The following is a 13481-nucleotide window of genomic DNA, read 5'->3' on the forward strand; positions in this document are numbered from 1 at the left end:
GGTCTCGCCAGCCAATCCCTGTTAGTAGTCGGGCTGCCCTGTTTTGTACCAGCTGAAGTTTCCAGACCGTTTTCAAAGGCAGCCCCACATATAATGCATTGCAGTAATCCAAACGAGAGATTATCAGAGCATGGATAACTGTAGCTAGGCTACAGCATGTTTTGTTTACAAAAGCTGGACCACTGTCACCTCAAGTAGAGTCCCGCAACTGAATTGCCATTCTTGGAAGTGAAGAGCTGTGCTGTATTCTGATCTCCTTCTAGCTTTGCTGCCAGCTATGGCTATTGGGGAAAAAATACCTGAAACCTGGGTGTGGGGTTCTCTATTCTGCATCTGCTTACTACTGCAGACAGCTAGTAGGGGCAGGAGAATTCAGTAACAGAAGAGATTCTTACTCCAGCATTCCTTTTCTCCCATGTTCACTGTTATCCTTCTTGCTATACTATGAGGCTATGGCTATCAGCTGAGTTCATCTACATATGAATGGTCCAATCATATCAATGACCCAGTTCACAGGATCAAACAGGTGTGTGTTAATCCCTGGCACATGCCAGGCACCATTTCCCTAATTACTCATCCAAACACGGCTTGTCATATCATCCAAACCCAAGCAGCATGGCTTGTTTGAGGGGGAAACAAATAACCAATGGTCTATGGCAGGGTTTAAAACGAACCACTGCGGCTTATTTAAGTCACCATGGCATGTTTGATTGTGGGAAGTGGCCCAATGTAAGTGTTCTTCAGAACACTGTAAGTGTTCTCTCTCCTTACCTTCAATTTCTGGACTTTAGATCAATTAAGTAGCATCTTCCAGTAATATTACAAAAGACCGCACTTGATAACGAAGTTTAGTATTTTTAAAAAATATATAACAAGTATGAATTATTGAGCCTACTGAGGTTAAGTATTAATAGAAACAGAATTTAATTACTGGCCAGTTTTTTTAAAAGTTATTCAACTCCTTGTGGCTGATATACCGACTATACAAATAATTGATTTTTTTTTCTTCAGGAATCTTCACTAAGAATACTTACTCACAGAGCACCACATATTTTTTCAGTGACTGAATCAATAAGCTGCTGTCTCCATGATGGAAGTGAAGAGCTGGGAGGACAACATCATCCTTTAAGCAGAACACCAAATAGGACCATCCCATTCCTTCTTTGTTTTGCTTAATGGACTTCAAATCTGTTAAACAAAACAGGAAGGACCACTTGCTCTCTCCATTTGTACGAACAGTTGCATCTGAAGAGGAAGAAAAATAATATTTTTGCTTCGTAGGTTTAAATCGATGTGTAATGTACAGCACAGAAAAATATCAACAGTATTTCTGAGAGTAAGTGTACATAGCATTAAGTCAGCACAAACTGCATCCAATTGTTAATTTCCAATAGATCCTCTTCACCCTCGATTCCCGATTGAGAAAGCGTTGATGTACATTCAGAAAGTCGCAAGTCCAATCGCTGGGTAAAATATGAAGGGCTCTGCCCAAGACTTGGGAGAATCATAGTCTAGTCAACTGGCACTAGGTGGAGCAATGGTCTGACAGTAAAAGGCGACTTATATGTACTCATTTCCTTCCTTTCCAACCAACAGCTAGGAGAGCATCAGCTATCCGGTGCACTTACACAAATAGAATATCCTGTCAAAGTACTGTAATTAGTAAATGCATACCCGCAGTATTTATTTTGTATTATGACATGAGCATCCAGAAATTATTTAGGGGAATACTGCCCATTGTTCATTTCATTTGCCAACATGGCTTCTTCACACACATACACACACACCCTCCGATCTCCTAAAAGTGTTAACCAGCACACTATTCTGTTTATCCTCTTCTAGCATTAAGAGCTTTCTACTACTTTGAGATTTAAAGACAATAAAACCAAGCCAGATATGCAACTGGCTCATGAGAGCAACTGTACACATGCCTTGGATGCTCTTTTAGAGAAATCATGATCAGTGAATGGTAGGCACAGCTAACCACAATTGTATTAACCATAACCCAGGGGCAATTGTTGCTTGTCCTAGAAGAGCAGCAAACTACAAAAGCAGCATAAATATTAACATATTTTAACAATTTTCTTTTTATAAAGGGCAGGTTCGCACGTCACTTTAAGCCATGATGGTTTATAAGCTTCTCATATTAGCTTATTTTGAAAATAAACTACTGTTTGCCCCCACACAAAGGTTTAAATAAACCTCACTGCAGAACATGATTTATCAGAATGGCTTAATTTTGGCTAAACAGGCAACCGTGGTTGGGGAAACTGCTCACAGATGACATGATAAACCATCATGGCTTATTTAGAAAAATAAACCATCGTGGCTTATCATGATGCGCGAACCCAGTCAAACCATCTAGTTCTTGTGTTTGCTCCAAAGAATTCAACTCCAATATTCTGCATTAATATACATATCCTTTGCAGAACTCAAAATAACTCGTAAATACATACACTGCTGGAAATTTCTACAAGTGATAATTTTAATTCTTAACAATCCTATTAAGGAAATAAAATGAACAATTACTATTGTGAGTAAATCATTAATTTCCTTGAATGTTGGGCATCATCCAGTTGAATCTAGATTTTCATCCCCACCCCTTGTGCACTACTGAGTCTACAGAAACTTCTCCACAATCAGTTTGTGTCTGCATTCAACTTGATCAAGTCCATTATGTTGAGCTAACACAATGTTTCCCTAATGGTGGGCAAGTAAAAGAAAAAGCCACCTAAATTCTAACAACCCATTTTCATGGGTTTAAATACTGCACACGTAAACACACACACACAAAATTTCTCTCTCTGGATGGGTCCAGACAATCAGTGGGGGAAACAACATAATGTCAGTCTTTTCTCCACATGTTGCCAGTCGTGTGACTGGGATTACCCATACCACATGGTGGGTTGCCATGTCCTCCAATCCCAGCATGGGTATAGTGACTTTTCACCCACCCTACAACTGATGGCTTGCGGCAGGAGCTGTAGGGTAGGTGAAAAGTCACTACACCCATGCCACACACTAGGCTGGATGACATGGTATACAACCTAGTAATTAGGGTAATCCTGGTCACATGACCAGCACATACAGGACCAACAACCAATGCTGCTTTGTTACCCCCATTGATCATCCAAACCCAGCTATATTTACCCCCATTCAGACTCAGAGCCCAGTTCTCCACTAATGACAGATAATCAGCACTGAGGAAACTTTTGCAAGAATAGAAGCAGATATGCAGCCTTCCTATTGTTTTACAAATAAAAAGGAAACCACATATACAATTCTGGGCATCTCTTCCACATGTAGAAACCTCTGCACTTGGGATCATCCCTCACTGGAGTGGACCAACTATAATGCCACTGAAATATTGTAATACACAATATTTGTCACGTACCTCCATTTGAATGTGGTTTCTTTTTAAAAGAGACTGTGTTGACCATATCCCATTCTGCCTCGTAACTGTTTGTATGTTCTGGCCCTCGTGGAATCTTTTCTTTAGGAGTCTGCACCCACTCAACAACAGAACTGGAATCCTAAATAAGATATCAAAACAACATCAACAGCAGTTTTTCTTTCAACTAGTTACAAAAGCCATTTTTTACTTTCCATAACTACAAAGTGATCTTGTTTAAGAAACATCACACCTTTTGTCAAAACCAATTGAAACTAAAAGACAGAGTGTGCAGAACACTAACATCCTTTGGAAAAAATAACGATCAAAGAGCAAGAAAATTTGGATTTATGTCTCCACTCAGAACAAACAGCATTTTAGTTTCAAACAAAAAACAAGACACAGTAGACCTTACAAATAACTCAGAGATAGTAATATTCAGTTCTGCACTTATTTAGCCCATTAGCCCTTTCCCAACTCTATCCAACTGCCAATTATGGGCCCCACCCTGTTTTCCCTGTCACTGCAGGCTTTTCCCCTCTGCCCCCCATTTCCAACTTTAGAGGTCAAAGTAGAAGGGAAAAGACTAATGTGCTTTTATTATCCTGCTATATGTTGTTCATACAAGCCTAACCCATGGAAGCTGAATACTAGTTTTTCTGTAAGCTTAGAGCTATGGGAGAAGAAGACATTCCTGCAGTTTCATAGCACAGCACCATAAAAATTCAAAACACACAAGCCCTATTAAATTAAGTTCTTAAAGCAACAAGAACCGTCTTATGTAACCACCCTGATGATTGGGAGGGAGATTCCTTATTCAAGGAAATTGATGTTTTTGCTTGCAGTAAAAAAATTAATTTATGCCATCAGTGGGAATGCCTCCCATTGATTACTATCTATAAAACATGCAGAGAACTATGCAAGATTTTATACTAGAAAGTGAAAAAAAATCACTTCAAAGGGCACAGCCAACCTTTCATCATTACTAATGTTCCCTACTAAGGCCCTCTGAGCCAAATAAACCGTTCATCCCTTCTTCACAGTCCTCTTTGCATTTACATTTGCAATGGATGGATTTCAGCCAAGACACTCATTTGTCTATACCAATAGCATATGATAACAGAAAGGAACTTCATTCCATAGATCTGTAGATCCTGTACCCAACAGTTAAATGGTACAGTTATGCCTTTATGCTAATTTACCATGCAAGAGCAGAAATGGTTTCTGAGAATCTCAGGTTTTATTTTGCTTTTTTAAAGCAAACTTCCAAACTTTAAGAAGGATTGCTGCAAGTAAACAACATACCTTTCTAGCATATAGTATATTAGAAGAGTCTAATGAATCATCCAGTGGTCTCCAATCTACCACCACTTCAGTATCCTACAACACATACATAATTATTCAAATACAACTCAATAATGTCATTAAGATTATACTGTTTTCTATTTACAAAAATAATGAACTTCATTTCCTATACAGACACATGAAGTATATTTTCAAGACATTATCATTGTGAAATGGGCAAGGAGAAGGTAAATTGACAGAAAACATGGAAGACGAATTACAGACAATAGGCAGACACCAAAATTTTGATTAAACACCTTTTCTATGACTCGCAGCGTCCCGGAGAGTAAAGAATCCTGATCATCATTGTTTCCACTGGAGGAGTGAATGAAAACCCCTTCTTGTTCATATACAACCTAGAATAAAAATGTTTTTAAAAAAGAATGAGGACAGTTATTTCATAAGAGTATTTTTGATATCCTGAATTGCTCCTGGGGACAGGACCAATTGCTGTAATCCAACCTGGACTCTTAAAACAGGATGACCAGATCTGCCCCTGACAGCATGTGACACAATCATGTAACAAACTGGATAGGGTTTCTGTAAGAAGAGGTTATACTGATATGCTGGTCCAACTGGGAAAATAAACAGGACTGCAATTCTGCAGTAGGTGTTAGAACCAGTGTTCAGATATGGCATAATAAGTATCAAAATATTAAAGTATCATCAACCAAGTCAGTCTTGATTACCTTCATAATAGGAAAAACCAATATGGAAAGGGGGCAGACAAAAGCTGCATTTGGATGTTACACAAAAACCATAGTTTAGTGTGATGAGAATGAGCCACCATAAGCCTTGGGTGTGCATACGCAACTACCAGGAGTTCAGAAGCTTTTGCTTCCATTTTATATTAAGTAAAAGAAGCTTGCCATGTAGCCCAAGCCCAACAAACTGTGGTTAATCTTAATTATGGCTAGAAGAAACAAACCAATTTCAAACCTTTTCAGAACTTGCTTATTTCCACTAACCATGCTTGAGGTTAACCACAGTTTTAAGTTTTCGAAATAACACTAGATTGCAGTTAATCTAGAATAGAAGCAGAAGCTGCTGATTCCCTCCTTGCAACCATGCCAGACAACAGGGGAGGATGACTTATCATCACACTGAAGTCAAGGTTATTAACACACAATTCAAGGTGCAGGTTTGGACTTTAAAGCCCTAAATGGTTTGGGATCAGATTATCTGAAGGATAACATCCAGTAGGAGCTGCTCAAGCATTAAGGGCAGGATCAGAAGTCCTATTCCTTAATGGCCCACCAGCATGATGGCAGGTACCAGGAATGCGTTTCTCTCAGTGGTGGTTCCATACCTTTGGAGCTCCCTAAACTACGGAGATTACATATGAGCTCATAATTGCTGGCTTTTTAAAAAAGAAAAACCCTCTGAAGTCACATTTATTCCAGTCTGCATTTGGTGCTTAAAATCGTTAACACCTGAGTATGTGTGTTTGTATGTATGTATGTTTATGTTTTTGAAAGACGAGTTAAAAGGTTTCAATAAATAAATAAATAAATAATGCATGAACAGCTAAAAGGCTCAGGCACTCCTCACCCCCTTCTTCCAGTGCAGCTACAAGATCAAAAGCCTCAACTTCTAAACAAACCAGTTTCTCGTTATGTACAAACCCAAGGAAACTATGTTTAGTTTTAAACTACAGCTCATTCAAGCAAGAAAAAATTAAACCGTGCTTTATAATCATGGCTTGTTACCAAACCATAGTTTAAATAAGAGTTCCCCTAGTTCAGATGTAATTAGAAAGTCTGATTAGTTTAAAAACAGTCTTTCTTATTACATCAGATCTGCCACACCATGGGTAAGGTGAATATGCATGAAACCAAGGCTCAGTCCTGCTTGGACATGCAACACAAAATCACAGTTCAGCATTATGTACAAACTAGGCCACTTACAACTAATGATGATTTGCCAGGGGTGGTGGGGTATTAAGGAAAATGCAAATGAATTTTGACTGAGAATACGTAAGTGGCAAAGAAAGAAAGGGTAAAATTTGAAAAGAGCAAACTGGTTCAAAATCCTAAAGCACAAACTAAATGCGAGTGATCCTGTGCTGAATAAATAAATACAAAAATATCAATGACACAATAAAGAAAAACCTCCAAAACAAAACACCTCCAAATTTCTCTCCCCTATCATCCCTCTTTCTTTGCTTAACATTCAACCTAAGAAGAGTTTTAAAGAATTAAAAAGCTTTTTTATTACAAATATGTGACTTGGCAGTTGGTCCTAATGAAGATATTACTGTACTGTTAATTTTGAAGATAGACGAGGGTTGGGATTTCATCACCAGATAGTGCAATGGTTAGAGCAGAGGTAGAGAACCTGTGCCCTTCAGATGTCATTAGATTCCATCTCACATAAGGTCCAGTCAATATGGCCAAGTCTCTGGGATGATTGGAGTTGTAGTCCAACAACTTTTAGATGGCCAAAGGTTTCCCATCCCTGAGATAGTGTTAGATTAGGACTAGAGAGAGACTCTGGTTCAAATCCTTTCTCTGCTATGAAACTCGTTTAGGTCAGGTACTAGCAGCTTAATTTACAGGGTGATGATAAAACAGGTGGGAAGATAAGCACAAGCTATCCCAAGTTCCTTGGAAGAAAGGTGGGATAAAAACTTAAAGAACAAATCAAACTACAAACACAAAAACTCTTCATCACATTGATTTCGTGCAATAAAACAGTTTTATGCATCATGGCACTGATCCAGTTTCAATGCAATGACTTCATTCGCAAACAATAATAAGCCAATATTCTAAAGACTCCTTCTGGGCTTATGTGAATGAGCTGCATGCTAATACATGCAATCTCTTCACTCCTACTTGGCTCCTCCCACCAGCAGGAAGGGCTAAATCAAGAATTCAAAGCTTGCTGGTTATCCTACGCAAGTCAGAAATTGTCAATCAAGAACAAATCCTGGTTTGTGATTCTGGGTTGTAAGGGGCATAACAAACCAGGAGCCTGGGTTCAGATCACACAGTAAGCTTGGTCCATTTGGCTGCTCCCACTGGCAGCAGGAGCCAAGCAAGAACAAACAGGCTGCATACATGAGCATGCAGCTCATTCACAATAATCTTGTTTTTATTGCTCTCTATGAAAGTGGCAGATGTTAGAAGTTATAACTTTTATTAAATTTACCATTTCACTTATGTTGTAACTATTGCCAAATATTAAACAGAAATCTATTAGATTAGCGATCTTATTAATGTTACTCATACCTCTGCTCATGTACGTACACTCTACAAGTCCCTGCAGGATGAGAACATGTTGCTAATTATAGCACTAATTAATTCCTAGATTGGAAGTTTTAGCTTAAACTATTGCTAGCTGGTTAGTAGGACTGATAAAGAAACTGGGAGCAGACTATTTCAATTTCTGAGAGCAGACTCTAGTGAGAGGCACCAATCAAAAAACATATGCAAGATTTTCAGGCAAAGATAATTGAGTGTGGAAACATAAGCATCAGGGTATGCCTACTCTGGGATAGGAAATACAAGGTAAAATTATAGTAAAATACAAATTTCATACCGGGGCACCAAATCAGAGCATACCCAATGTTTTTTCTTTGTCTCACTAGGCTGAGGAAAACAGCTTTTTCCTGTTATATATTTATCTCATGCTGAATTGTAGTAACAACAAACATGTATACCAGTGCTGTTGTTCATGATAGCAAACATCAAAGCCATCCTGCCTTTATTCATGTCCTGGATAAAGATAATTGTAGAAGCTGTAGAAATCTATCTGCTATATAACTAAGGGTGCAATCCTATCCATATTTAGATAGAAAAAAGTCCTAAAATTCCCAGTATGGCTGGCTGGAAGGAGGACTTTTTCTGCCTAAATATGTATACAATTATGCCTATAAAGGATTAGATACAGAACTGTTGTCATTTATAGCTATATCAGCCCACAACTCCAAAAAAATGTCTTCACATAGCGCAGTTTCAATAAAAATATCAACTTAGTGTGCAGCAGTAAAGAGTAAGTTCTATGCTAGAGATCATTAAGAAATAGAATTAAAATAAAGCAGACAGTATCTTAGTTTATATAGTGCAGCCACATTTGGAATGCTGTATGCAGTTCTGGGCACCTTATCAAAATATATATATATATCATAAAGTTGGGAAAGGTCAATCAAAATGATCAAAGGTCTTCAGCAGCTTCCCATGAGCAAAGGCTAATGTGTTGGGGCTTCTTAATTTAGAAAAAAGATGACTAAGGGCAAAATCCTATACATGTTTAGAGAGAGAAAAGGCCTACAACTTCCAGCATGACCCAGCCAGTTATGTTGGCTGGGTCATACTGGAAGCTTTTCTCTCTATCTAAACATTCATAGGATTGTAACTTAAGAGGAGACATGATAAATGCTTATAAAAACATGCAAGGTGTGAAGGGAAAGAACTTTTTTTATACCTCTCCCAAAATACTAAAACTTGGGGCTATCCAATGAAGTAGTCATGATGGCTATGAGCTACCTCCAATATCAGAGGCAGTAATCCTATATATCCCAGTTGCTGGGGAACACGGGTGAGAGGGTGTCACTGCACGGTATCCTGCTCATGGGTCCCTGGTTGACAGCTGGTTGGCCACTGTATGAACACAGCGCTGGGCTAGATGGACCTTGGTCTGATCCAGCATGGCTCTTTTTATGTTCTTATGAAGTAGATCAGCACAAAATTCAGAACAGACAAAAGAAAGTACTTCCCCACACAACAAATAGTTTATGGAAGTTACTGCCATAAGATTACTAATGATGAGTTGGTTACATGGCTTTAAAGGTGAATTAGACCTGTATTCTATAAATTTGTTGATAAAGCACTATTAGTTCCATGACAGCTAAATGGAGCTTTCATGTTTAGAGGTAGCATGCAACTAAATGCCAGCTGTTGAAAGGCAAACAGCAGGGGAGGGCTGTTGCCTTCATGCCATACTGTGAGGTTGGCCACTGTGCAAAACGGGATGCCAAACTACATGGCTGTTTGGTCTGATCCAGCTGGGATACTCTTATATTAAGACTGGATCCCACAACTTGAAATAAATTCATATATTAATGAGTCTGAGGTACAATTCAAAACCAAGCTAGACCATTTTGGATCTGTTAGACATTAGAATGCAGGCTGAGTTCATTAAGCCCAACTTCACATCCAGCAGACCCAAGCCATAGTAATGGCCAGCAGAGCATGAATAACTTCTGATAGATGTGTAACAAGCCTTTGCATACATGCCAAAGCTCAAAGAAATCAATGGTATGGTTAACTTCACATAAGACCACAGCCTTAAACAAAGACCACAAACTAATGTTTTGCAAATTGCATACCTACACAGAGGTTGGTGCAATTTTCAGTTTACTGAGTCCTTCACATTTATTCTCTTATGAATAATTAATCCTAACCAACATAGATTCCAAACTCTGGAACACACTCCCTTTGGAGCTGTGAGGGGTCTCTGAGAGTAGAGTTCTCCCTTTGAGTTCAGGAAGTGGGTCAAGATGCATCTTTTATCTTGGCTTTTTAAACCATTAGCGTGGTTTTTAATGCTACTTTTATTGTTTCTGATAGCTATTTCATTTTTGAATTTGCTAACAGAACCTTGATTGGTTTCAGAAACGTGGTAGAGAAATACCTTAAATAAATCAATAATAAAAAAACATAGGTTAAGATCACAACTTCTCCAAGCCAGGAGTAAGTTTCATGGCAATCTTGCAAATTCAAACAAACAAGGAGGGAAGGCACTAAAACACCATGCAGACTGGGGGAGGAAACCCTTCAAGTGCCTAAACACAAAAGCACTGGAAGTTGGAAGATTGTGATGTCATTTATTCCAAGCTTGGAATAAACATCATCATAATCTCCCAGCTTGTAGTGCTTTTGTGTTCCAGCACTCGGAGGGTTGTCTCCCCTAATCCACACAGCATCTTGCAAATTTAACACTAAACGTAGTGCGCAATCCTATGCATGTATAGACAGAAAAAAGTCCTACAACTCCCAATACCCCCAGCCAACATGGCTAGTTGGGGGATGGTGGGAGTTATAGGAACTTTTTTCTATCTAAACATGCATAGGATTGCACCAAAAGGAAAATAATTACCGTAATCCAGTAGAAACACAATATCTACTGTATTACTCTACAGCACTTATTTTACAACCATTATGAAAGGAAAGTACACTGCAATGGCGAAAGAATAACCCTATAAAAACTCTATTTTCATTCCTGTCATGCCATGCATTTTGTCACTGCCAAACCCATCAGAACTGTCCCTCCCATCCACTTGACAGATGTCTTACTTGAACGGCTCCACTTGTTTGTGTATTTAAATTTACAGTAAAACAGATGTTTAACTTCCCTAATCTCCATTTTTTTAATAACAAACAATTCTTTGACAGTAAATATTAAAACAGAGTAGCTGGCTCTGGTAAGAGACAAAGGTCTGCAACAGCCTTCCCCAACTCAGAGCCCTCCAGATGTTTTGGACTTCAAGTCCTATCAGCCCCAAACAGCATGGTCAAGAATGCTGGGGTTGTAGTCCAAACATCTGGAGGGTATCAAGTTGGGGATGCTGGTCTATAATCATACAATGCAAATGAGTTTTGTCTCCTTAATAAGCATTAAAGCACTTCTCTATGTATAACTGGCACCAGAGATTAGAAAGCAGCAACAGGAAAAGGATAGGCTGGGCAGTGGGCACCTCCTGCCAATTCATTCAGGGATGTACGTGTAAAATGCTGACCCTAAACCCGGATGAATTATTGAAAATCGTAAACGAATGAATAGCAGTTATGCCATTAAAAAAATCAATCTGTCATAAGAAGCTGGTCTCTTCCAAGAAACCTACCTTGCGCGCCCCTCACAGGCAGCAGCCTCGGATGCCGAGCATTACAACTCGCACCTTAACCAAGGAAACGGGGAAACTCCCACGTGTCTGAGACTAGTACACGAGGGACGAGCATTCAGTCTCTCGCCGCACCAGGTCACAAGACGGCCCATCCGTTCCCACAAGCCGCCGCCACCCCTCCAGTGACACCAGTCAAAGGCCTGCCACCGTCCCACCTCAGCCAGGAACAACACTGAGTCATCCTCTTTCCCCACCCCATTTCCACAGCTCCCCAACAATAAAGTACCCGGAGGGAGGGATGGGAGAAGGACCTTCTCCACTACCAGAGCCCCTCCAAGGAGCCTTTCCCCGCCTCCCGGGTCAAAAACGCTCTTCTTTCTTCCCTTCCTCTTACCTTTCCACCCACAGGAGCCGCCATGTTGGCTACTAATGTTTATGATGACGTTGCTGTCTTCACGTGTTCCCAGCTGCTTCACAACAACTCCAGCCCGGTCCGCCCCCGCCTCACAGGCCCTGGCAGCTCGACGCATGCGCACCTTAAAAAAAAAAAGAGTAGCGGTCCAGGGCAGAAGCTCTGAAAAGGAAGGAGAAGCGGATTCTGCGCTGTGAGCACTGACGGAAACTCACGAATGCCGCCTAAAGCGGAAGCGGCGAAAGTGACAAGCTTCGACCGCCGCCGGTTGATTTTAGCCGTTCCTGTTTCCCGCGCGCCCTTTTTGTGCCTCGCTCGCTGAAGGGGAGATTTTGAGGAGGCTGTTTGGAGGAGTGTCCAACGTTGGTCCCACATAGAGTAGACCCATTGAAAGAATAGGACTTAAGTTAGCTGTGACTAATTTCAGCCTCATTCATTTCAATAGGTCTTCTCCGCTTAGGACTAACATTGGATACTAACCTTCGCTTGGTTTGCTATGACAGCGGCTCTCTCGGCTTCGCTCCCCCGTAACCTTTCCCAAAGCGAAAGACGCGGGCCGGGCAAACCCAGCTCACTTGAGGAACCGCTGCTTTAAGGCGCGCCCCGATGCCTTGAGGCAGCAGTTCGCTGGGGCTTAACTCACCCGACGGAAAAGGCGAGGGCCCGGTGAAGCTGGCTCAGTGTGTGAGAGAGCGAAAAGAAGGGGGGGGGGATACCAGCAGTGCCCCACCCCCAAATCCTTGCCCGGAGCCAAATCGGCTCTTCGGCTGAGAAACGTTCCCCTACACAGCTGCACCTACACATCACTGCACCAATGTGAGTTTCTGACCAATAAACTAGTGGTGAAGCGGAAAACTGCTTTTTAGACCCACCCCACCCCACCCCAGAAATAGAAATATCCTTTATGCTGCCTAGATTTCATAACATTATTGGATTGTGTCTTGTCTGTTAGACTTTTGCCTTTAGACTAATGCAGCTAAGTTATACTATGCAAATGTTACTATGAGATGAACTAGGTGTTTGTCTTTTTATAAAGATTATATGTGTGTGTGTGATTTTTTTTAACCTTCATATGAAAATCTTTTATTTATATTGATTTGTGTTTTAATTGCTGGTGTGTGTGCGTGCACATTTTTAGACAGAAAAAAAGTCCTACAAGTAAGTCCTAGCATTCCCTTTGAAATGCAGGCTTGCCCTTTTTCATACAGATACATCTTTCTCTGCAGTGCCTTGAAAAGAGAAGACTGAGGGTGAGACATGATAGCATTCATCAAGAACTTGAAAGGTTGTCACAGAGGAGGGCCAGGATCTCTTCTTGATCATCCCAGAGTGCAGGACATGGAATGGGCTCAAGTTACAGGAAGCCAGATTCCGGCTGGACATCAGGAAAAAGTTCCTGGACATTAGAGCAGTATGGCAATGGAACCAACTACCTAGGGAGGTAGTGGGCTCTCCCACACTAGAGACATTCAAAATGCAGCTGGACAGCT

At 40.5% G+C, this 13481-nt stretch overlaps 1 protein-coding gene across 1 annotated transcript in view; it reads right to left on the reverse strand.

Moving 5' to 3' along the window:
* Nucleotides 1-12082, reverse strand: part of TBC1D15 (TBC1 domain family member 15) — a 31883-nt gene extending 19801 nt beyond the window's left edge. Inside the window, exons 1-5 of the mRNA XM_063133866.1 lie at nt 11974-12082; nt 4993-5091; nt 4697-4771; nt 3395-3533; nt 1035-1245 (exon numbers count right to left, since the gene is read on the reverse strand). Coding sequence (XP_062989936.1) covers nt 1035-1245; nt 3395-3533; nt 4697-4771; nt 4993-5091; nt 11974-11997 — 548 coding nt within the window. The 5' untranslated portion in view covers nt 11998-12082. The remainder of the gene's footprint in view (nt 1-1034; nt 1246-3394; nt 3534-4696; nt 4772-4992; nt 5092-11973) is intronic.
* Nucleotides 12083-13481: the final 1399 nt, after the last annotated feature.

Source organism: Elgaria multicarinata, chromosome 9 (assembly GCF_023053635.1).
Source record: "Elgaria multicarinata webbii isolate HBS135686 ecotype San Diego chromosome 9, rElgMul1.1.pri, whole genome shotgun sequence".
Lineage (NCBI taxonomy): Eukaryota > Metazoa > Chordata > Lepidosauria > Squamata > Anguidae > Elgaria > Elgaria multicarinata.